General features: G+C 35.6%; 1 protein-coding gene across 1 annotated transcript in view; it reads left to right on the top strand.

Annotated features, from left to right (window-relative positions):
• The window catches only part of COL11A1 (collagen, type XI, alpha 1), a 134,733-nt gene that overhangs the window by 89,075 nt on the left and 20,520 nt on the right, over positions 1-25,138 (top strand). The window contains exons 38-50 of the mRNA XM_010006667.1: positions 1,771-1,824; positions 2,262-2,369; positions 3,095-3,178; positions 3,803-3,856; positions 7,911-8,018; positions 8,492-8,599; positions 9,625-9,678; positions 13,610-13,663; positions 14,345-14,452; positions 17,802-17,855; positions 18,787-18,840; positions 18,925-18,978; positions 24,628-24,681. Coding sequence (XP_010004969.1) covers positions 1,771-1,824; positions 2,262-2,369; positions 3,095-3,178; positions 3,803-3,856; positions 7,911-8,018; positions 8,492-8,599; positions 9,625-9,678; positions 13,610-13,663; positions 14,345-14,452; positions 17,802-17,855; positions 18,787-18,840; positions 18,925-18,978; positions 24,628-24,681 — 948 coding nt within the window. The remainder of the gene's footprint in view (positions 1-1,770; positions 1,825-2,261; positions 2,370-3,094; positions 3,179-3,802; positions 3,857-7,910; positions 8,019-8,491; positions 8,600-9,624; positions 9,679-13,609; positions 13,664-14,344; positions 14,453-17,801; positions 17,856-18,786; positions 18,841-18,924; positions 18,979-24,627; positions 24,682-25,138) is intronic.

The following is a 25,138-nucleotide window of genomic DNA, read 5'->3' as shown; positions in this document are numbered from 1 at the left end:
CTGCTGATTTTTTAAAAATTCTATAAATCAGAAAACTTTCCCTGCACTCACTGGTAAATCAAGGTCTTAAGAATTCTGCTTCTTATTTAGGCATATATCTCATTAAAGTCCAATGGTGCTAGTGGGCATTGCAGCAATTAGGAAATCTGGATAAGAGGCATACTCTTATCTTACTGAAATTCTAGACGTAGAAACAGTAATATAATGATAAAAAATTTGGAATATCAATATAGGAATAAACTAGATACTGAAAAACAATTAAGCATTAGTGTAATTTTTTAAATTTGAAATACTTTAAGTGAACTCATGGGATGTTCAGGTCATGCTGAGTATCTGCTGCTGAAATCTCCTTTGCTTGTTACCTTTACAAATCTGAATCAATAGGAAGAGGTAAACTGGGGACATAAGAGAGAAAGCAGGATAGTAAACCCATCATTAGCAACAAGAACCACTGAATATACTGCAAAGTATCAATGCATGCTGCAAACCTGGGATTAGCAGGTCATCTAAAGGTATTTTCAGGAAAAGGGTAATATTTAACATTCCTTTGTCTTTCCTTACAACAGGCTTCAGAAGAAGCTTTGAGTGTGTAAAGGAAGGAACACATGAATGATTCCATCTGTAGCAGTTCTGATTTTCAATCATTAGAGCAAAGGGGTACTTTTGTATTGTTTTTAATCTGGATCATTTCAGAGGGCTGAGAGAGAGTGCCTAAACAGTTATGGGCCAAACTGGACCATGATAACATCTGGCTGGCAGCAAGAAGAGAATCAGATTGAGGAAGGTAAAAAAAGCATAAACTGGATCTGATGAAATGGGGCAGCTGTCAGTGAGACTGTGCCCAGAGGAATGCTGGGCAGGGCCCAAAATTTATCAGCCAGATGACACCTGTGATTTTACACAGGTGAGCAGAGCATGAGGCAGGTGCAGGCTGTTAGGCAGGGGATGCTGTGTGGAACCCTAAATGTGAATACAGCAGTGCACGCACTCTTCTAAATTTATGGAGCAACATAATTGTAATCTTTGAAAGAAATAATTTAACATGTTTCAAAGACATATTAGGCAGTATCAATATAAAGTGAGGTTGTCATTCAGCTTATTAACTAATTTTGGATGGGAGTCTGGAGCCACTGATTGGGCAATGAAAATTCTGTACAATTTCCCAGTGTTCTGAAAAACTGTCTTGAAACCATTTTCTTTCTATTCTATGCTTTCCAATTTTTTTCATCATATGAATTTCTCATTAACTTCATTCTTTTTGTGGCACTCATGCTGCCTTATTACCATCTCTATATAACCTTAATCTTCCCTGGATCTCTATTTCTTTTCATTTTCTTCCTATCTAACCTCCCCTTTTATCTTTAATGCCCCTCCAACTTAATCCACCATCTGTGTCTTTCTCTAAAAAGTATTTGTATGTCTGGCTTTATGATTCATAAGGTATATATGTAAAAATGTATTTTCAACTGGTTTAGCTGCATCACTTATGCATTCAGACTCATCTAATCAAGTTCACCTAGAGAGATCTCTAAAATTGACTGGAGTTTTTACTGCTGTACAACAGCAGAGAGGTTGGAACTGCTAGAGAGAAGGAAGATTAATCATTATTTCACTTCTAAGTATACACAGGAAAAAAAATTATCATTTTTATTTCCTGAGGAGAAGGAATGTGTGACATGGAATTTCTCTTTCATCTCTTCAACACAAATATTAATTTTGGTCTTCTATCTCCTGTCATGGATAACATGGTATCTTATAATCATTTCACAGGGTTTTCAAGGAAAAACTGGTCCTCCTGGTCCTGGAGGTGTTGTTGGCCCTCAGGTACATAATTTATTTTCACTGTTAACCTCATAGTGCCATTGTTTAAAGGTAATGTTATGGCTAAGGCAGTTGCTTTTGTTATATTAAAAGGACCATATTGTTGGTTATATAAACTTCTGTAACAAATTATGCATAACTATTTTACAAATGTGTACTTAGTAATCATTAGGGATTCCACAAAATATACAAATTCTGGGGTTACCTTTCACCTTCCTTTTTTGTGTGTTTTCTTCATGTGATTATGAAGTTGGTGGTTTACAGAAATCAAAAAAGACAGATAAGAAGGACAGTGTTTCAAGACAAGTATAATACATGCATTTCCCTCCCATGTCCTTTTTGTAACCTCTTGCTATACGTATGACACTGCTTCTCCCCATCCAGCCCAACCCAAAGATACTAAATACCTTGAGGTGACTGAAGTTTACTTTTGTGCTTAGGGTCCTACTGGTGAGACTGGCCCAATTGGTGAAAGAGGTCATCCAGGTCCTCCTGGCCCACCAGGTGAACAAGGTCTCCCAGGTGCTGCAGGAAAAGAAGGTGCTAAGGTATGATGTGACTTCAGGAAACAAATTAGGAGGGATAGAGAAATTGCTGACAGTCTCACATTTCAAATCAACATCATGCAGAATAAAATCAGAACATTCAGTATAACATCATGATTAGCACATTTCACACAGAAGGATTTTGAAGACTGAAAGATTGCAGTTTTAAAGCTGTGTCTGCTTCCATTGAAATGATGAGAATTCTCTTGAGACATTAATATTTTTGTGATAAAAAATTAAAAAACTAGTTTATATATTAGACATTCAGCATGGAAAAATGTAGTAATCATGTTCACAGCAAGGTGGAAAATTGTACATTGGCATTTAAAGTAGGATGTTTTGTACTTGCTACAGGGCAGAACTTCACTGACCAAATTTAGCTCTTCACTTACTTTTGGCCATCAATGGGGTACAAGAAAGATCTTGCTAATCCGGTTACTGTATAATGCTACTCAATGTTTTGTTTTAAATGGGCATTGCAAATTTTTAATTAATGTATCTTTAAAAATATTTTAATGGCTTGCTGTGTTTTTCACTATTTATATTCTATGATTCATATTGTATTTTGTCAAAGCTTGTTACAAATTTAACCATATTGATAGAGTAACTTACTAGGTGGGCAAATAATCTTTTTTATCATTACTATAACATGGAATTTAATTTTCATCAATCATGTAATGACTAATTAAGCATTTTAAACATTTTCAAAATGTTATTATATTTCCAAGGGTGACCCAGGCCCTCAAGGCATTCCTTTTTTTTTAGCAGGTCTTCGTGGTTTCCCTGGAGAGAGAGGCCTTCCAGGTGCTCAGGTATGATATAAACACTAAAACAAATGACATGGTGTTTCTAAACGCAAGAAACCATGGATTTATTCTTTTATTTCATGGAACCTTCTACTGTGCTTAAAAGTGAATGCAATAGGATAACAGACATCAAGCATCCAACATTTTTAAATATCATTGGCTATATAAACAAAAAGAAACTTTTTCAGTTTTTTGTCTTTGGATGTATACATTCTTCCTATCTACAACTACCTGAAAGGACGTTGTAAAGAGGCTGGCGCTGGTCTCTTCTTACAAGTAACTGGTGATAGAAGAGGAGCAAATGGCCTCAAGCTGTGCCAGGGGAGGTTTAGCTAGACAGTGAGAAGAACTTTTTCACTGAAAGGGTTGTCAGACTTTGGAACATGCTGCCCAGGAAGGTGGTTCAGACACCATCCTTGGGTGTGTTTAAAAGATATCTAGATGTGGTGCTTGGGGATATGGCTTAGTGCTGAACTTGGTAGAGTAGGGTTAATGGTTGGACTTGATCCTAGAGGTCTTTTCCAACCTAAGTGATTCTATGATTCCGTGTGTTGCAAAAATAGCTCTTGAAGTTTCCAGTGTAAGAGACAACCTTTTTTTTTTTTTTTTTTTCCTTTATTTATTTTCTAGGGCCCAGCTGGTCTGAAAGGAGGGGAAGGCCCACAAGGCCCACCTGGCCCAATTGTAAGTAAACATAAGGAAATATAAACAGTATCACACAGTATAATGTGTGATGTTTTCATCAATGCAGTCTGTAAAACAGCAGACAGATGTACATTGAAGTAATCAATAATTATTATCTACTGATCAACCATATTAATAAACATTCAAGAAATGTGAAAGTTGTGAATATCTGAAGCCTTCTGCTATCAGTAGGTATGAGATTTACTTGCTGTTCAGTACTTGCCACTTACAAAACCTATTGTTGAGATTGAGGTTTTCCATAGCGGAAAAGCTACAATTAGTGGACTCACAGAGTTGCAGTGCATTGACCTTGGCTGGACACCAGGTGCCCACCAAGCTGCTCATCACTCCCCCTTCTCAGCTGGACAGGGGGAGAAGAAGTACAACAAAAGGCTAGGGGTTGAGATAAGAACAGGGAGATCACTCACCAGTTACTGTCATTGACCAAACAGTGCTGGTGTTCTGCAGAGTCCAGGGTATGTGTGTCAGGAGCACAGTACCAACTGCTTCTTCACTTTATAAAGCTATTCCCACTGGGGCCACATTTCCTGCTAAGGTAAACACAGTCATAGAAAGAATCACTTAGAAAGCTAAGACATTTTTTTTATATTGCTTTTCTGATCTTTGAGAAACAGATGTAGTGGTAGCAGGAACTGTGAACAGAATGGAAAGAGTTTGAAGGGTAAATGTTTTCTTTTTTTAAATATACTTTAAATTCACTGTAGTGCAAGCAGGCCACCTGGGGCACAAGTAGCATCAAGGAGACCTGAAAGTATTCCAGAAGTCCTCAGTGGGATTTTATTTCTTTTTTTTTCATTTCATCTTTAATTACTAACTTGTTATCTTGTAAGGTTTTTAAGTGAAAAAAAGATGCCCTTAATACTGGGTTTATGTGCATCTCAAGGACAACAATTAAATCACAATGGCTTGCTTTTACTTTTTTCAGAGTAGCTCATAGCAGACCATGAGCATCAAACAGTCCTAAAATATTTTCCCATCTATTTTTAGCCAACAGAGGGTACAAGCAGAAATGTAATTAGAATGGAGCCTTTGTTTACCATTTATAATAGGAGAAGAATTCATGCCACTGGATTATTTTCCTCCTATTCTCTGCCAATACCAATGGCTTCTAACTAGCATATATAGTAAATTATAAGCTTTATTTGGTTTGTGCATCCATCTACAAGCATACCAAACAAATGATTGCTCTAAATATTGTACATGCCAATTACTGTGCTTAGAGGGATTTGGACAAAAGAAAGAGATGCATGAATGCATTCCAAAGCAAGGGTTCGTTTTTTCTTTTTTGCTTTTTGTTGTTGTTGTTCTGGGTTTCTTATTTGGTTTTGGTTTGTTTTCTTTTTTTTCTTTTTTTTCTTTTTTTAAACAGTTCTCTTTTATCTGCTATCTTAGTCTTCTGTTTTCTTCCCTTGTCATAATACCATGTGGAATGCTTAATGCTGATGAGCAAAAGCTCTTTAGAATGCCAATCAGTTGGTTTTCATTAGCTCATTTAGGAATAAGATGCTCAAATGGGACTCAGAATAAGCCAGCTGTAGGCTACCCAATTATCAGTACTGAGCTTTCTAGAGTCATCTTCCTCTTTCTCGTAACATTTGTCAGTCATAGGGAACTTGTTGAGCATTTTGTTAACAGTCAAGAAAAAGTATTCCTACTACTATGTAATGTATACAACAGCTATAATTGCATATCTCTTTGCAGAAAAAGAGACAAAAACAAGGTGACTGTTATCTATAGTCTATGCAAGTCTATGTAAGAAATACAAGACTAAGCATGAGACTTCCATTCCTTTTTACCCGCACTTCTCGCCCAATAAATAAAAACATTCCAGGATATGAGCACCACTATGAGACCACGTGTTAACAAGGAGTTTAGTAATATAAGGGGACTGTTTCATAGCGGGACAGAGTGACAAAAAAAGGTAATAAACATAGAAAGAGAGAACAGACATAAGAAGCTGCCTTAAATGCTTTTCTGAGTTCTGGCTATAGTCTAATATGCTCTAAAAATTTAGAGCATAAAAAAAAAAAAAAAAAAGAAAACCAATATGCTCTGCTTTGATCAGAGGCCATTCTCACAGAAAAATGAGAGGATCCTGGAAAACAGCAAGTGTACTTCCTGTTCGTAGTACTTGTGAAATTTAAGTAAAATGAACATAAACTATGTAAAGATAAATGTGAAAAGTTGGCTGAGTAAAAATTGCTGCTAAAATTATGGCCACTGTTAGTGTCTGCTGTCTGATATAGAACAGATCTAGGAGTTATTTGGATTTGTTTTTCCCCTCTATTCTTGCCTCCTCCTGATGAGATGACCTAAAACTGTATAGCTTATGAGAGCTGACAGGATCAGAGGCCATGGCAGTATGGCTGCAGGGTAGTGAATTTTTCTTGACTTCACTGCAAAGACTTTAGGAAATAAAATAACAGAAATAGGACTGAAACCTTGCCATCCACTGAGACTTAAATAAAACAAAAAACAACACCTGGAAGGATGAAGTCATATATGATTCCTGCATAGATACTTTCTTGGAACATTCAAGTAAAATTGGATTTTACTGAGATAATTAAGAAAAAATATTTGGAGCAACTATTTAGTCACAGTTATTTGGAGGGAAAAACACCTTATTATGGAATTAATGCCAGTACTGATGAGGTCAGTTCAGAGAAAGTACTCCATGAATAAAAGCGAACGATTCTGCCTGTATAGGTGAAAGCATCTTAAAATTCCAGTGTTTCAGGAGCCAGCAAATTTGAACTTACTTAAGCATGGGAAAAAACCTGGCTATTCAGAGCCTCAGGCTACAACACTTACTGCTTTTCCATTCCATAATGTATAATACCACTTCCAGTATATCAGCTGGAAAAGTGAAATTATCGATAACTTTGTAACATTTTAAAATGTTACAAACTATCTTGTAGATGATGAGCTGAAAAGCTGGTGAAATACTACTCTTCAGCAAACAAACCTTAAACACCTTGTTTCTTTTCATTTTTTTCCCTTTAGCACTACTTAAACTTGCATGTTGTCCTTATAGTTAGAAAATGCAATAAATAAGACAGGAAAAAATTAGTACACCCTACCTCTTTAAGAGTGCTGCAGATTTTTGCATTGCTAGTCATTCTCTCAATTTTATCTAGTTAGTTTAATCCAGAAGGAACCAAAAAGGCACAGCTCAAATTATGAAAGGTTATGGGGATTGGCTCTGTGACACGTTTAAAAGAAAGACTAACTTTTTATGGAACAGCCATAAGCCCTACACTGCTTCAAGAGAAAAATCTGATAGGGAAGGTAGGAGCTAAATTTTCACTTGAAGATTATTTGGTAGTTTGAGAGTAATAAAGCCTTTTTTTAAAGTAAGGCTTATTGATACAAAAGTAATTTTATTTTCCTTTCTGCTATTGTTCTCTGTAAAATTGTACTCCAGAATACACAATTCCAGTGTTTTTTCACATACAGCACCTTTTCCCCTTTAATTTGCAATATTAGATTTTTTTTTCTATGCTTATCCAAAGGTACCTGTGCATCCAATCCTCCTCTATATGACACATCACATTAGTAATTATACTACAATAGGTTTTTACACAGGTGAATTGAAATGCAGAAACATACTGATCAACACAGCTTCACTGCACACAGCACAAAACTCCAATGAAAATTTGGGTTGTGGTGTGGGTTAGTCCTATATTTTAATATGTTGAATATTCTTTCATCAAAGGGGTATGTTAGTCTATTTTGGAAACACAGAAAAGTATCTTGAAAACAGGTTGAAGCACACTCGTATTATGATGAACAAATAAAGGAACGGGTATATATGAAAAAAAAAATAGTTCAAAGTACTACTGAATATGAGCTATGAAGTGTGCACTTCAGGTTAGTTCTTTCTGCCTTTTTCTTTATTCATACATGTACTGTATTGCTACCCTTCCACCAGCTGGACTCTCTCTGAATAACAGGTATCTTCTCTGTTGATCTGGGTCATGAAAAAGACTAAGAGTTATCAGGGCTGCATCAGTTACCTTATATTTATTTCCAGGGCTCACCAGGGGAACGTGGAGCAGCAGGCACTGCTGGCCCAATTGGTCTACCAGGTCGTCCTGGACCTCAGGGTCCTCCAGGCCCCGCAGGGGAGAAGGGTGGTCCCGTAAGTAATCACAGTCACATAAACCTAGCACAGCACAGCCTTCTCATTCCAGTGCTGCTTCTTCCCACTCTAGTATTTGCCTATTAAATGTAGCCTCAGAATACATGACTTAACTCTTTCGTATTTAAAATTAGGTAAATAGTATAACTTTTCTCGTCATACTCTTTTAACACTCAAGAAGGGTTAAACCTGCTATTATCACATGAGGTAGTGAGTATAATAAAAAAAGTTTGTCAAACCAGTCTTTCATTAAAACTTTGTACCCAACCACTGTGCATTAGAGTACAAGCAGATTTGTAATTGGCTTCTATTATTACCTAGTATAATTTTATGATACATTCTCTTCCCTTTATAGGTTCCTTTCTGTTGTTTTGGTTTGTTTGTTGTTTGTTTTTTTTGTATTGGTAATGTGTACTGAAATCATCATTAGTCTCCTGTGATAATGTGGATCACCTCCTTTTCTTCAAACCCAGGGTGAAAAAGGTCCTCAAGGTCCAGCTGGACGTGATGGAGTACAGGGTCCTGTAGGACTTCCTGGTCCTGCTGGTCCCAGTGGTTCTCCCGGAGAAGATGGTGACAAGGTGAATCATAACAATTGGTATTAGTGTATCTGTGAGCAGGTCTGTCAGTACGGTTATCTGCTGGTAGCTTTCCTCACAATAAATATGGTGAGAAAGCAACTCTTAGTTCTGTCTCCCCCAGACTCCTTCTGCCCACTGAAAAAAACCTGAAAAATCCTTCTGTTATCAGATGTATGAGGGACAGATGCCATGGGACATTGGAATTTGTGTTCAAGAACTAGTAAACTAACAAGGATGAAAGCATGGCAAAGTAAATCAAGGCAGATTATGTAAAAAATTACTTTTGTCTATTCTAGAAACTTGGTTTGCTTAATGTGTCAGATAAAATGTTGTCAGTGTAGTGATTTGGACCCACTGTTGATAGGCAGAGGGTGTCAAAATAATACGTTCACACCAGAGAGATTCTGTTGACTTCTGGCAGAATTCAGGACATGTCACCTTTCAGGATCATCTTGTGTGTTTGACTTGATCTAGCACTGTTCTGTTAGTTAGCACAGGGTAAAGACTTTTGACATTTGTTTTTATGATGCATGAGTGTTATTAATTGCAGCATATTTTCTGTGATTTAATTTAATAGTCTTATTACTGTGTAAGGAATATTTTTTTCTGACATGGTTTCCTGGTGATTTGAATACTTTTGAAGTTTTGAAATATAGTACACTACAGTTAGAAGCAGTTGTTCAGTCACATACAGTTAGATGAGTCTGTAAATCAGGGCGCTTTCATTATAAATTTATATTGAAGGTGACATGAGGAATATTATTTCCTTTACTTAGTGCTCAGGAGCTCTATACTTCAAAGCCCAGTCTCCTTGCCCTTTGCAGTATAGCAATCAATATCTGGATTAATATGACATACTATTGATCAATGCAGAATTGCCCCCTTTAGGCCTTCACACTTGAAGCGACAGCATGAAACAGAATAACCACATCAAAGGGAACATTTAAAGAGACCGTGATATTGACTTCAGCTAAGTGTGAAGGAGACGATTTTAAAGAAGTTTAACATCTGATTTTCAATTACAGGGTGAAATTGGTGAACCTGGTCAGAAAGGCAGTAAAGGTGACAAGGGAGAAAACGTGAGTAGCAAAATCCTTCGTGCATTACATTCTTCATAACTAAAAAGTATGCATGCATGAAGTATGCAGGTAGGCTGGCTGCAGCAATGACACACCTCAGAAATATTCCTTCAAATAATGCTGAGTTTTAACACAACACTAGAGGTTTGTACTTACAGTGTCATGCATTCATTTAGTATTTCTCATATTTCTTGAGCTTACAGAATCATTAAAAAAATAGATAGGCAAACTACATTCCTAAGCTCCCTCCCTATATAATTTTAATTCATCCATCCTACATTTAAACTGGGAGAGGCCAAAAATATACATACATTCATTTAAGTTAACTTCACTTACTGGATTATGTGAACATACCCAGCTTTAGCATCTTAGCCATAATTATGAAAAATATGAAGACTCAGTAGTAGCGAAATCTATTAATACAGTTTTAAAATATTTAAAGAACATCCAGTTCTTGAAGAGCACACTTAACTGATTGTAACACTTTAGAGCAGTGAAGATCTCGGATGAAACAGCTTATATGAATTTTCAAATATTATTATTAGGTCTGTTAGTGAACTTAGGACTAATCAGGCTTCTACTGCTTTAATTTGAAATGTTTTTGTCTTCAAAATTATTTCTAAAGCTGAAGGACTTACTCTTTTGATTGAGGCCAGAAATACAAAAGTAAGCTTTTCCTACTATTTACTTCTGTTCAATTTCAAGCTTAACTGGCATTTTATTTGAATAAGTTTCCTTAGAAAAAATGTAGAAGTAATTGTAGAAAGATTTTTAAATTGTAATTACTATATTTCATTCACAGTTTAAAAAGGCCAGAACTCAACATAAGTGTATTCATAACTAAGCATGTTTGCTATCTTGAAAACACTGAGTGCTTATTCTGATTAACAACTTATAGAGAGCATCATAACAGTAGATAGCTTCTAAAAATGCACCAAATTTATGGCTTACACAGTCAGATGATACTTTATAGGAGGATACATACAAATTCAAACAAACCACAGTTTTACAATTTCATAGAAGAAAAGGAGAAAACAAAATCTGCAAAAAAATTACGTTTTGTTTGTTTGTTTGTTTTTAAAGATAAGCTTGTCCTTTTCTGTTATTTACGTGAGCAACATTTTTGCCGTTTCCAGTGCTGAGCACACATACTTTTCACAATCTTATTTTAATAGAGCAAATCACAACTTGTACAATAAACTATTTGTAGTTCCCTGTAAAGACAAGGCATGTAATATTATAAATATGCATGAGAGAGCACTTCTATGATAAACCCCAGTTTTCCAAGAAACATACATGTAACCAAGTTCTAAACTAATTCTGCTTTAGGCTAAGATTACTCTTGCATAACCTGAATGCATTGGTGAGCTTGATAAAATGAATTTATCAAATTAAAACATTTTTTTAAGTCAGTTTTAAAACTATGGACTTGTTCCTAGTTAGCTGAAAAATCAATCTTAAATCTATTTGTTGTAGTTGTAAACCAGCTATGGAATACATAGAGGTATGTGCAGCTCTTCTTTGTGCAGCTGGAGAGGTTCACTACAGTACAGGCACTTTGAACACATAAAAATCTGGGCTTTAAAAGGAAAGTGCCAAGGAAGCCTATAAAGCAGGTCACGGTCCAGTTGCACTTAGCACTTTGCATGTGATCACATGCGTATCCTTCTGGTTTCCCCTTTGACATGCCTTTTCATTAAAGATGTTTCTGCATAAGAGAAATTAAAAAAAAAAAACCACATGCTGCACTATTTCAGATCATGTTAGCATAGCTAGTTATGCGGAGCATTAGATGGTGACTGCAGTTCCCCTAGTGAATACTAATGTATTTGGAGCATGTTCCAGCACACCTGCTTTGCAAGTAAAGTGTCTGCAGCAAAATCATATCCTGTACTCTCAGTCTCAAGGTTTAAGGCATTTGGGAATGTAATATGTTTTCCTTGAAATACATGATGCAGTGTTCAGGCCTGCTTAGTTGAAGTGACTGTTATGCCATCTGAAGTCATGTGTATTAAATCTTATTTGTGCTCAGTTGCAGTCATTCAACCCTGACTTTTCAGAATGTGTTTATTTCTAAATTTGCTTTTCTTTCAACATGCTGACAGATGTAGGGAGGAAGGGCCTTGCTGGACACCTCTGAAAGATTCTGAAGGAGGCAGTAACTACCTAGTTCTGAAATCACAGGACATAAAGAATAGGTTTTCACAACATTTGGACATCCACAAAAGCCTTGGTGGGCATTTAGAGCCTCATCACAGCAAGGACCCTGAGCAAAGAACTGATCCCTCTTTCCTGTTTAAGAAGAGCTGGAAACATCTTCAATTCCTGTTTGAAACTAACAAGGATTTATGTTTGGGGGTGTAACTACACCGTACCTAACAAAAAAGCAACTGTTGTCATATTATAGTTAGGGACAGCACAAGTTCACTGCTGATGTACATCCTCTCTTGATCTTCAAAACCCCCGCTGCTACCACAAGTGCCTTTAGTAACTGAAAATTCTCTCCTCATGATTTTGTTCAGTCTCTCCATTTGCCCTCCAGAGCAATGTTAAAAAAAGAGTCTGGCCATGAGTCCAAATAACTTCTCATGAATCACTTGCAAAGTATCTTCCAACAATACTTTATATCAAAATAAGTATGCAAATGAAGTTAAAAATGTGCAGATCTCATTCTGGGCCCTATAAATTAAGCAGCAGGTAGAAGCATCCTTCAGAGTGTAGAAGCAGAGAGTTCCAATATGATTTTTTTTATTTTTTTTAATTCATGCATACAAAAATCCCTTTCTCATGGTAACCCTCCCAGTCAATAGGAGCATTCCTGGGAGTCCTTTCATTTACATATGTCACCATAGAGGCAAAGAAGCTTTGCTTCACCTATTGCTATCAAGTTTGTGATGAAAAGAAAATTACAAAGGAAATACATAGTTTGACACTTCAAGCTCCCTAGAAAATAAGGTACTCTAAAATACACATAGGACCCAAAGAAAGATGTAGACTATGAGAATTAAGTACTGCCTTTTCCTAATCTCCTTATAAAGGGCAGAATAATCTCATTTTAGCCATAGAAAGGTCCTTAAATCCAAGCATTACTGTGCATTAAATTAGAATTCCCAGCCTAGAAACTGCAGACAACTTATTTGTCATCTGAAATAGCAGACTAGAATTCAGCTGTTCCCAGGTGTAAGGTTTTATGCTTTCTTAGTGTCACTCTTCATCAGTTTAGTCTCTAGCTGGTGCAAAAACCAGGTTCAGCCTAGCACATAATTTTAACCCAGTCATAAAATAGTAGTCATGCATTCCCATACTCTCAGATATCTTCATTGCATCACTTTTGCATAAGTGACTTCTAAATTATGCACAATGTAACTTAGAAAGTTATTATTCTGGAAGGAGACTGAAAAAATTAAGAAGTTCCTATTAGAGACTTTTTTTTTGCTATTTTGTTGAAACATGTCAAAGAGAATGTCACTCCCAGAGCTTAGCCTTTTTCATGTCTCCAGAGGTCAAAATAAGCTTTGTGCTATTGTAGAAACCTTTTGCAATTAAAAAATAAATCCAAATAGTAAGCATTCCATTCAAAGGTAGATTGTTATATGATGCTTCAAAGTTTGGCTTTTTCTGCACAAATCTTATTGAAAGGTCCGATATTTTTAGCTGTGAAAAAAATAGCCATGTTGATTCTTGTTTGCATGTGAATCTATTTTAAATATTCTGAAATATCATATGTGTTTTCAACAAATGCCAGTATTAACTCAATTACAGATGTGCAAAACTGACTCTTTGAGACATAAACAAATTTTTGTTTGTATTGAATGGAAAAGACTTGTGAATAATGCTACTTTCTCTATGGAGAGATGTAGACATGCCTATATTTGCTTTTAATCTCATTCTGGATGCTATAATCACTAATTTTTCCTTCTGTTTGTTGCAGGGTCCTCCAGGTCCACCAGGTCTCCAGGGTCCTGTTGGTGCCCCTGGTATAGCTGTAAGTAGCTCATTCAGAGCAAACCCCAGTCTTGCCATAACTTATCTGATACTTAGAAGTTCTTTGAACTGCATCCTCCTTAGTCAGCACTATATATCAAATCACTATTAACAGTTCTATCATTGTCCTTTTACATGCAGTTATTTACTGTAAAAAAGCCTGCATAGCTGTTATTTTATTTCAGATTTAAAGCAGGACAGCAATTTGAAGGACTTATTAAAATGAAATAGTGTACAGTGAGTGCTAAAATCAGCTCCACACCATGTGCATTTAAAAGAGAGTATATATATTTAAAATCCATCTGATACCAGGAATTACTTTTATTCTTCTTTAGAAGACTTTGAATTCTGCTACCATGAAGACAGATAGAACTACATGCTGCTCATATTTACTAATATGTAGGTATTCAACAGCTAGAATGTTTAAGCAGATGTGAAAGAGAAGTATTCAGGGAAACAATTGTGATATATTCAGTATTGTTTGACCTACATTAAACCAGAGCATATACTGGTATTCTATCTATATAGCAGATTTCAGTCATTCAAGGTGGTGTACATGCATTTGTAAAGACATTAGTGGTGATTCTGATCCTCCTTGTTGTTGTTTTCCAGTGATTTCAGTGGAGCTTTTTCTGTTGTTATCAGACCTGTGATATTTTTGCTTTCTGCTGTTTCCAAACAGGGAGGTGATGGGGAACCAGGACCAAGAGGTCAGCAAGGGATGTTTGGGCAAAAAGGTGATGAAGGTCCTCGAGGCTTCCCTGGGCCTCCTGGCCCTATTGGCTTACAGGTAAATTCCTTTATAATTTTAACCTCTACCTACAAAAGCCTTGATTTCTCTGTCATAAACTGAATGAGTATTGTCTTCTATTTAAATGAACTATAGCGTCAGTTAATAAGAACTGAAAGATCCCATTTCATAGAGTTTTTTTGCATGCATAAATAGCAGATACAATGCTGAAGGAGACTAGTAAGATGCTTTGAAACTCCTGGCTACCATAGGCTTTAGAATTTCACTCAGTAACTAATTCATTTATAGAGTCTGATAATTTCTGTGTTAACAAGAGAACTTCTTTTTACTGGACATACACTCTTTAAATAAAAGATTCAACTTGGAGCTGTATTTAACATGTCTGTATTTAACAGTCATTTACTGGTTTTTTCACAACAGGTTTTGGCAAAATAGCATTTTTCTCAGTGATACCATCACAGACACTACTATATATATATATATATACATATATTATATACAGTTTAATGTTTCTTCCTCTTAAAATAATTATTTTATGAGTAAAAAAAAAACCAAAAAAGCAAGCATACAGTAACACATGGGCTTCTCACTTCTGCATCCAGAGAATTACAATTGAAAGATTCTGTTTTTTCAAAAATGTAGTTTGCTTAACTATTGCAAAACAAAGAACAAGATGTTTAGGACCCATTATTCATTTCCATATCATTAACATTAGGGGACAGAGCACTTTGAAACTCTTTCTAATCCATACAATATGCTGTAATACAAATCACGTATACTCTGTTTTAAACAAGATAAAATATAGCAATAGTTTGAATATATTAAATATTATGTCTCCTTTCTATATACCATGTATGAACTGACTCAGCTCTTTTGCTAAGCTAAACCTTAGCCTCTACCTGTAATTTCTTAAAATTCTACTACATAATGCAGTTCACAAAACTCACAAAAATACTGCAAGCCTCCATGGAGAGAAACAGTTCATTACTGCACCAACATATAAGTTTTGTGTAGTTTCATGTTGCCTTTGAAATTTTCAGAAATAATAAATCTGAAAAAAAAAATCCTAAATTTTAATATGAATTGTTCATTTTTTTACTGTTTTAAAGAAGGTCAAATAAAATTATCCCTATTATTTTTCTCAGATCTGGGATACTGCTGTAATTTATGTTTTTCAATAAAGTCCATCTTCATATTTTAAATTTAATGAGCACTAAGATGCATAAACATTTCTCTGATTAAGATTTTAATTGAATATGTTGGTGCATGGACCAAGATCCCATATATGTTAATGATACTGAAATACCATTGAGAAATCAAGAGTTTCTTTTATTCAGTAATGCAGTTTCATGTTAATTATGAACTGTTGGGAAGTAGCAACTTTCTCTGTCTAATATATAGTGTTTCATGGTAACTATAGCACACTTGCTTCAGTTAAATATTACTGATATTACTTACATTGGATATTAAGTAAAAAATATTTTTGTCCAGAAACATGAACACTGGCAATTTTGAATATTTATTACTTTAATTGTGAATTTCCTTGCTATTTAATTTTTATAGTATTTTCAAAAATAAGGAAATTTCTAAGAAAAGGCACTGAAAGTAAGAAATTCCATGATTCCTAGGTTATTTTTTTTGTCAATTTGGGGCATTTTTTCTTAAATTTTCCAATATAAAATGACAAATACCTCAACTACTTCTTGCAAAAATGAACAGAAAGGACTCCCAAAAATACCATAGCCAAAAAGGCATGGAATACTGATGCAGTTAAACCAGTTGCATTTTTTAGATTTTGAAATAGGAGTTGAACAAATGGCTTTGGAAAGCCTTTCCAAAACCAGAAATATCAAATAAAGGTTTAATTGGCTTCGGAGTTTCATTAATAGCTCCTCTCCAAGCAGCTGAATGAGCTGTTTAGTTTTTTCATTACTATGAATCATACTGGATAAGGCATTCACCTTTTTTAAGGTAAAGCCTTTTTATGTTTGTAGGATAGAACTTAGTGGACTTTTGGCAACTGTAAGATTTAGTTTATTTGAGGTGGGATTAATCTCTTTAAAGACTAGTCATCTAGTCCAAGTCTCAGCTTCTAGTCTAATTATTCTTTAGAACTACAAAATTGTTATTTAAAACTCCTCACAGTGAAGGAAAAAGTTAAATTCAATTTGTTGAAATATTATAAGGTTACAAAAAGTAAACATAAAGAAGTAATAAAACTACCTGTTATCATAACCCTGGCATTACTACTCAGCACGTACTGTAATCAATATGTGTTACTGAAGATAGTATTATCAGTTATGAGCTTCCATTTTAGTAAACTACAGTCTAGTATTTTTAAAAATAAGCAAGGATTATCTGAAAAACCACTGTGTCACCACATGAACTAAAGGTGTGGTTTTTTTCATGCTGATGAACAGGCCTCAGCCACAATCTCACTCTCACTGCACTGACAGGTCAGCCAAGTACATGCATAATTTTTAGAAAAGGTGTATTTCTGAATTTTGAGAAGTCTCTCTACTGTTCAGAGTGCGCCAAAGTAGGCAGGCACCTGAGGAATGGATATAAATAATGTTGACCAAGTTTATACTTTTTTTATACACCTTTGTAGAGAAGATCACAAATTGCGCTTTCCAATCTGGTTGGCTATAGCTTGAGACATTTGAAAGTAGCAGAACCCAGCAGTTGAAACTTAGAACCAGTTCTTAATGTAATGTAAATCAATGTAATGCTATTTACTCCAGATCTAGGGGATCTGCTTTTGACAGAAGTCAAGCTTTGACCCTACCTTTAGGAATGCCCAGCTGTGGGGTGATAGTGCTTATCTCTGGCGTAACATTATACTAAGTATCACTATTAGCATCAGCTACCTACAGTTTCCTTCTTTTGGTGTTTATTACTAGTGTAATTTGGACACTTCGTTTCTAAGGATATGTTTGCATAAGCCAATGCAATGCCTCTCAGCAGGATTTGCTGGGCACCTTGCTAGAGCAGTTACAGCTTCCAGTGCTCAGGTAGCTTAGACATCTTTGCATACTATTTCATTTGCTGCACTAATCACGTTTTCTTCACATATGAATGTATGATACCATAAAACAAACTACCCGAATGCCCACCTGGGGTCTGGATAATGATGGCAGTGATTTTAGTCAGCCACCCTACCATTGGCATGTCTCTTTTCTGTTCAAAACACTTCTAGTTCCCCTGGTTCATAGAATCCTAGAATCATAGAATCCTAGGGGTTGGAAGGGACCTCGAAAGATCATCTAGTCCAACCCCTGGTTGAGACATCCTAGGTTTACCTGTACATTTGCTGTAACAAAACAAAATTTCTTTCTTATCCCAGGTACCCTACTAATAGTTTTCTTTATTCTTCCATGTGTCTTAGGGTCTGCCTGGCCCACCAGGTGAAAAGGGTGAAAATGGTGATGTAGGCCCAATGGTAAGCCTTCTTCCCCATTGGTCACGTTGGGGATCATAGATATTATCTGTGCATTATTGTGTTTTCTCTGTAGCTCACAATTTGATAAGCTGTTTCTGAATTTGGTGCCTGAGTATGAAATATTTTGTGTGAAACATGAACTCTGTCTGGGCTTTACTTTGCTTTCTCACATCTATATCCTCATCTTTAACAGCAAGATTTATGTAACTTAAGAAAATACTCTGAAGAGTAGGTAGCAAAGCAGATCCTATGTGTCTGAGACAGGACAGTGGCAAACAGCTTCAGGAAAGAAAGAGAAAAAGGACTGCACCAGAGAGTTTGGAGCTGCTTTTTTGAAATTTGGGGCATTTGTACCTTAGCTTCAGGTAACAGCAGACTAGAGGATGGTAAACACTGCTTGTCTGTGTTTACTCTGTTTTTCTGGGTAATCTTGAGGCTGTTTTTCCAACTGTTTATACGGTTGACAGAATGCCTTCTGGGCTGGTCCTGACTGAAGTGCAAGCTTTCTATAGTATACGTTTGCCTCCAACACCTTATGCCAAGCCTGAATGCTTTATATTGCCTATCTGTACGCAGCATGGTGCAGTACTGTCATGAGTATGTTACCAAACAGATAAGTTACTCCAGGGTCTTTGCACAGTGGAAGGGACATGCAGGTAATCTGCAAGGAAATAACACAAAAAAACCAAATCCTTAGGAGTCCTCTAAGCATCAGGTAATTTCCAGCCAGGGTACTGTATAAGATAGTCTAAGTCTCCTGTCACCTTGTGAACTCATGCAATGGGCAGCAATCTGGCTCTGCTGCTTGTGTAGCACTGTGAAGATAAAAAGCCCTCTAAAAATTGTGTATATTATTTTGCATTGGCCAAAAGAGCCCCAGTGGACTTACTCTTTCTGATTGTAACTATACCAAACTGTCTCTTTGATACAGGGTCCACCTGGTCCTCCAGGTCCAAGAGGTCCCCAGGGTCCTAATGGAGCTGATGTAAGAATGAACTTTTTTGTTTTTCTTTCAGTAATTAGTAATAAGCAGTATATTTGGGATAATTAACGTATTTTATCATTGTAGGGTCCTCAAGGCCCTCCAGGCTCAATTGGCTCTGTTGGAGGTGTTGGTGAAAAGGTAAGTGCTTATAATATATTCCTAATAAGGAAAACATTGGAATAGGAATCACAGAATCTTAGGGGTTAGAAGGGATATTAATATACATTTTTATTTGGATCTTTATATATATATTACAGTTCCCAAATATCCTTTGGTGATCCAGTAATTCTTAATTACTGGATCTAGATATTCTCCTAATGGTTGACTTACCATGGTTGGTCTTTTTATATCAACGCACTTTTCAGTAGCAGATGAATCCTTGTCTTTTTAATCTTTTATACTGATAATTGCATAAGACATACAAAATGTGTTGTTCTCCTGCTTGGCTGCATTATTAACAAGGATATTCCCTTTAATCTCCCAGTTTTGTGACATTGTTCCTCTAGCCTATCTTAAAAGGGCCTCAGCAAGTGCTGCAGGATTTGTTTTTTCTCTCTGGGAAGAGTAACAAAAATGTGTCTGAATGTAATAGTTGGTAGAGATGGCAAAAAAAAGTTAATGGAGGAAGAGAGTCAGTAGAATACAGAAAAAAATGGCCACTTTGGGAAGAAAAATTCTTCCTGATTACTAGGGTATTGAGAAAAATGTTTATGAGAACACTACCTCCTGAGTAGCACCTATTATATTCACTGCTTTAAATACACCACCCTGTATAATACTGTGGCTCATTGAAGTCAATAGAAATTTTGCCATTGATTTCAATCACCTCTTTAACTTGTACTGTTTCATGATCAAATTATATGCCAGTCCTTCTCTCAAAACATTGACTTATATTAAATTCCTTACTCCTTTGTTTCTCCCTGTGACTCTTCTGGGTTTAGAATCCCTAGTTGTGATAATCGACACAACATATTTAATTCAAGAAGATGAAATTCAGGCTGTTTATCACTGGTTGTCATTTTTATTTTGTCTAGCTTATTTCCCATATTCTCTGCATTTACACAGAGAAGCCAACAAATATATTATTTTGGAAGTTTTAATTTCTTCTAATTACTTTCCTCCTCCTGAAATTTTAGTACATGCCAGTGTTTCTCCTACTTAGGACACCTTCATTCTTAATTTCAGTTGAATTTAATTAGTTTTGCAAGATTAGAAATCATAAAGAGTTGTTTTGTCAGGAGGAGTTACTGCAATGAGAGGACAGTTCATGCTTTTACATAAAACATTGCTTTTCTCTTTTCCTTCTCTTGTCACATATTTTTCCCCAGTGCTTTTCAGATTACATCAGCGTGCTTTGGCCTCTGCATCCCTCTCAGAAAGGCATATCACACTACGGATAATGCAACGCACTGCTTAGTGTAGAGTGTGGAAAAACTTTTTGGCATCCTCCCTGTCACTGTTGGGCAGTAAAATAGATTTGCTCACTTTGAAAATTGAATAGTTAGACTACAAGATATTTTGTCATTAATACTGGGTTTCAAAGCCGCCTTATCTTCTGGCAAATTATAAACAATTTTTGGTCACATTGTCATGTATTTTTAACTAGTCTGTTTTTTCTTCTGCTTTACACACAAAGGTCTAAACGTTCAAAGAAATATGTGGTACAAATGTGCATGTACCCTTAGTTACTAATGCCTGTAGCCTCCAGGGAGCAGCCTAGAAGTCCTGAGACTTACACTCAACCAGAAGCACTTGAATCCAGCTTCCACCCAGAGACTATTCTCTTTGTTGTGCTTATAATTAAGAAAAAGTGGGAAAACAAAATATACCAGCACATGCTTTTCTCTAATTTGATATCAAAGCCTAGCAATGAGATATTCTAAATACCCACTAAGTTGCTCATGACCTCTCAACACCAGGCCTTAGACATTTAAAAAAATCTAAGAATTTAGAACACAGAGAGGAAACAGAAAAGTAACAACAAAGCCTTATAAAATAAATTTGCCTTTCTAATTCAGGCTAATCTGAGATAAATGCACTGAGAATTGTGCCATATTTCTACCCTTTTTCACTTCCACAGCATGTGTTAAACTGGCAGAGTCAGAGTAATGCAAAATGAATGGCTACACAACCCAAGCATTCCTTCTATAGACACTCAGAATTTAAATATTTTTTGCCATACAAAAAAGTCTGCTGCTAGAAAACCACTACAGTCATCTGGGTTTATAATCCTTCCTATTATATAGTTCTAGAATAATTTCTAAAATACTGCATTAATAAGGAGTTCAACACATTAAACAAGTGAAATCAATAGTTTACATGCTTAATCAGTCATTTATTTATACTGCAGATGAAAGCAAAAGGCCAAAATCAATTGAGTACTCTGGTTCTAAGGTTGAAAACATGTCTGATAAATTTGCACAGGTGTCTTTATGTATGCATGTAATTTTTTCACACACCTTTATGCAGACAATTGCTAGGTACTTAACCAAGATGTCTAGGACAGTTTATGCTACCTGTGTATTTGTCCTAAGAAATTCCTTTTAATAACTTTACATGTCTCACTGACTGTGATCTCATCCTTTTTCATCTCTCCAACATGTTTGCAAACATAAATCATCCCCAAAAATTTAGCACAACTTTAGAACTACTCTCTTGATCACATTTATCTCTTCACAGAGCCATAATGTATATAACATAGTCACACATGCATATCTATGTGAAAAGGGACTGTCTTCTAGAATAACAATTTTCCTCTTTTTTCCTATTTTGTAAGGATGACAAAAAGGAGCAAAAGTGTAACAGACTCCTTTTCACAACCCAGTCAGCTGCAAAGTTGCCTCTCATTCTTACAAATTAATCACCATGTCTTAGAATTTAACCAAAAGGTGCCAGCCTTCCATCTGCCATCTCTCTGTCTCTGTGCTTTGGATGGACAGTTGTCTAGAACTGGTCATAATAAGAAAAACAAAGGCCTTTTAAACTACTGTCCTTAGCCTGATACAAATAATTCTGCTTGCTTAATCCAAGAAGATTTTCAGAGTTAAACAAATCCATGAAACTACATGATTCTTTGGAGTTTAGATTTTCTGTCTTGAGTTGTTGAAATTCTCTCAGAGAAAGGCTTTGCCTAAGAAAGACCACACTGACTTTTAAAAGATCTGACCTGATAGCAAAAGAGGAAAAAAAAAAATCCAGAGATGGAATAAATCTATTACTGCATCATAAAATCTGTTTCCGAAAAGAACATGAGATATTTCCCATGGAGAAGGTGCATCAAATTCTGAATACCATTCTTACTAAAAATGCAAAGAAAGAGAAAGGCAAACAATATACAGATTGCACAGGTTTTAGTAGCTACAAGTATGTGCTCTGTAAATATATATATGGGCTACTATCTTCTCTGTCAAAACATTGTTCTACTTCCTTAACAGCTGTCTAAAACAAGTACAACCTTCCATAGTACCTAATATTTGCAATATAAAAATCAGCATCAGAAAAATCAATGCCTTCATAACAGGGAAGAGTCACATTTTTTAATAGAGCAATGATTCAGAAGTATTAATGTGAGATGACACTTTAACTGATCTGGTATTTCACTGTTTCCCTTTAAGGGAAACATCTTGACATTTTCTAGCCTTTCCAATTTTGTTGCTTTCCACGCTGCTACTTATTGGGGAGTTAGAATGCACAGAGCTCATATGCCTGCATCTCCCAGTTTCAACACACATGCAGTAGCAGGGACCCCTGAGATCTCAGGAGCACAGTGGACCCCTGTTGTCCCAAAATACAAGTCAATAAGTTTCTGTTGTTGCATTATATTATAAAATGAAGATACCTTTGTTAACATGAAGGGTGAAGAGTGGATTACAAATCAAATGTAAATAATCATAAATTACAATATCATTTGATAGGAAGGTAGAAAAAGAACTTAGACTCTGAGAAGCTTAGAAGGGGTTTGGTTTATACTGCAACAGATACTTGTCAGGCAAGACTTGGCACAATTAGCATTCTTATCTCAGTCATGTAGTTATGTCTTGCAAGGGGGACAACCTGTTGAAAGGGTCTATATTGCAGACTCTGTAAATTGTAATATATCTACTAACTAGAACATAATTTACTTTTTTTGCTAATTCCAGACATCATTCTCTATTACTACAGAAATCTAATTGGATTGATAGTAGGCATGGACAAAAAAGCAATACTAATAGTTCTGCACATTCAGAAAACCCTGTGCAGAGGATAAGGAATTAATATTAATTTTCCTAGCAGACATACTTAATGAGTATTGACCTGAAGTATCCATTTGACTTTAAAAAAAAAAAAAAAATGAATGCTGTATGACAGAAGCAAATTAATTTTAAGTACTAAGATGGATCGTTATTTTTTAAGATTACTGCAAATTTAAATATGGCTAATAAAACATACCACAGTTTCTAAAGGCAAGTTCACCCTTTAAAAGTGCCCTTTCTAAAATACATTTTCACATTGCTCCTACAATTGTTGTAATCTGTTATTTTCCTGTTCTGGAATTCAGCTGGGTGCTTCTATTCATCTAATGTAATATTTACATTGGGCCAAATTCTGGACCCAGTGAGCTCATCATGCTGCTATTAGCTTCTATGAAAAAAAAAAGTTCAGTATCTACACCATAAGCTTTGTTTTTGATTTATACATTTATACTGTCCACACTGAAAGACATGCATGTTGTATTAGTTGATCTGTCACAGAATAAAGAGGGGATGTGCAGATCATACAGGATATGAAGGACACATGAATTTATTCCTAATTTGTGTTTGAGTTTAGTAGAAGGGATTGAGTGAAATGCATTTTCAGCACTTAAGTACTCCTGTTTATAGGTACTATTATTGGCAAAGTTCATTTGGTTTAGAACATATATGGGAGAAAAAATCCCACCATTAGCAGTAACATTGAGAAATCCTTTGGAATAAAAACATATAGTTCTTGTCTCAACACTCCATGACAATCACAGAACAGATTCTGTATCCTTTCACATATTGATGCTAACAGCTAAATATTTTACTTAGTAGTGACCACTGAGCTAGAAAATAATCAGTCATAATAAACCTTAAAATTAACAATTGCAAAGACAGTACTGCGTTTTAGCTCCAAAGGAGACTGAATTAACTTAAACATTCACTCAATAGTGTATAATATTTGACTAGCACAAATTTTCTTCACATGCCATCTTCTTTACTAAATAATTTTCATCACCAGTAAATGCACAACATATTCATTTGTTGCCTGTAGTGAGTTTTACTAACAGTTATGCTATTTTTTATATGTATGCTTTCCTCAATATAAATTTTTATTCTAACAATAGCTATAGCAATAATATCTTCACTCCATTGACATTTATTCCCAATTAGTATTCTCTTAATTGTAGACACTTGCTTTGAAGCAAAATGTATCTTCCAGAGAAAAAAAACCAACATACACAGTCACTATACTTTTTTGGAATTTCTGTGACTAGAAAAAAAAGATGACAAGCAGGAAATTTGCAATATGAGGGATGGTAAAGGGAAAGATCTTCAGAAGCCCAAAGGGAAGGTTAATCTCCCTGGCTCACTGAAAGCTTGTTTTGATATATTCTTTCTAAAATTTCCAGTTATGCAAACCCATATGTAACTCAACCCCCTTTAGGTAGATCAAATAAAAGAGTTCCTGTAAGCTGTTCATGTGAATAAACATAACCATATGCATTAGCAGAAGTGATTAGAAATATTCTCCCTAATGACTCATCAAATTATCCTCACACATTTACAGGGTGAACCTGGAGAAGCTGGTAACCCTGGACCTCCTGGAGAATCTGGAACATCTGTGAGTATTTTGATTTGGACTTATTCTTAATGGCGAACCAAGGTATTTATTTGTCTTATTATGGTGAACTAAGGTATCTGGTAGTGCTTACTTTAGAAATCATTTAATCAGATTACTTGTCTACTTCTGTATGTTTTCTTTAAATTTTCAGTGAAGAACTTACACCTTTAAAATGAATTTTTTTGCCTTATAGCCACATCTTACACTAGCAGATAGAGGACAAAGCTGAAGACTTCTTAAGAGAGTACCTATTTTTTCTTACTTAAAATATTAACTTCGACATGCATGCTTTTCCCTCTGAGGACAGCTCATTGATGCAAATTTGGTGTGGATGTTGGCACTCAATGTGAAATTCACAGGTTTTCCACTCTGTGGTCCTAATTTCCCATTTACATGCCAGCATTTATTTATGAGTAACACTGCCCAGGACTCAAAAACAGTTTTGCCATTGTAATCT

Source organism: Chaetura pelagica, unplaced genomic scaffold, assembly GCF_000747805.2.
Source record: "Chaetura pelagica isolate M959 unplaced genomic scaffold, ChaPel_1.0 scaffold69, whole genome shotgun sequence".
Taxonomy (NCBI): Eukaryota; Metazoa; Chordata; class Aves; order Apodiformes; family Apodidae; genus Chaetura; species Chaetura pelagica.
The sequence above is the reverse complement of the archived record's forward strand: the minus strand, read 5'-3'. Positions and strand labels throughout refer to the sequence as shown.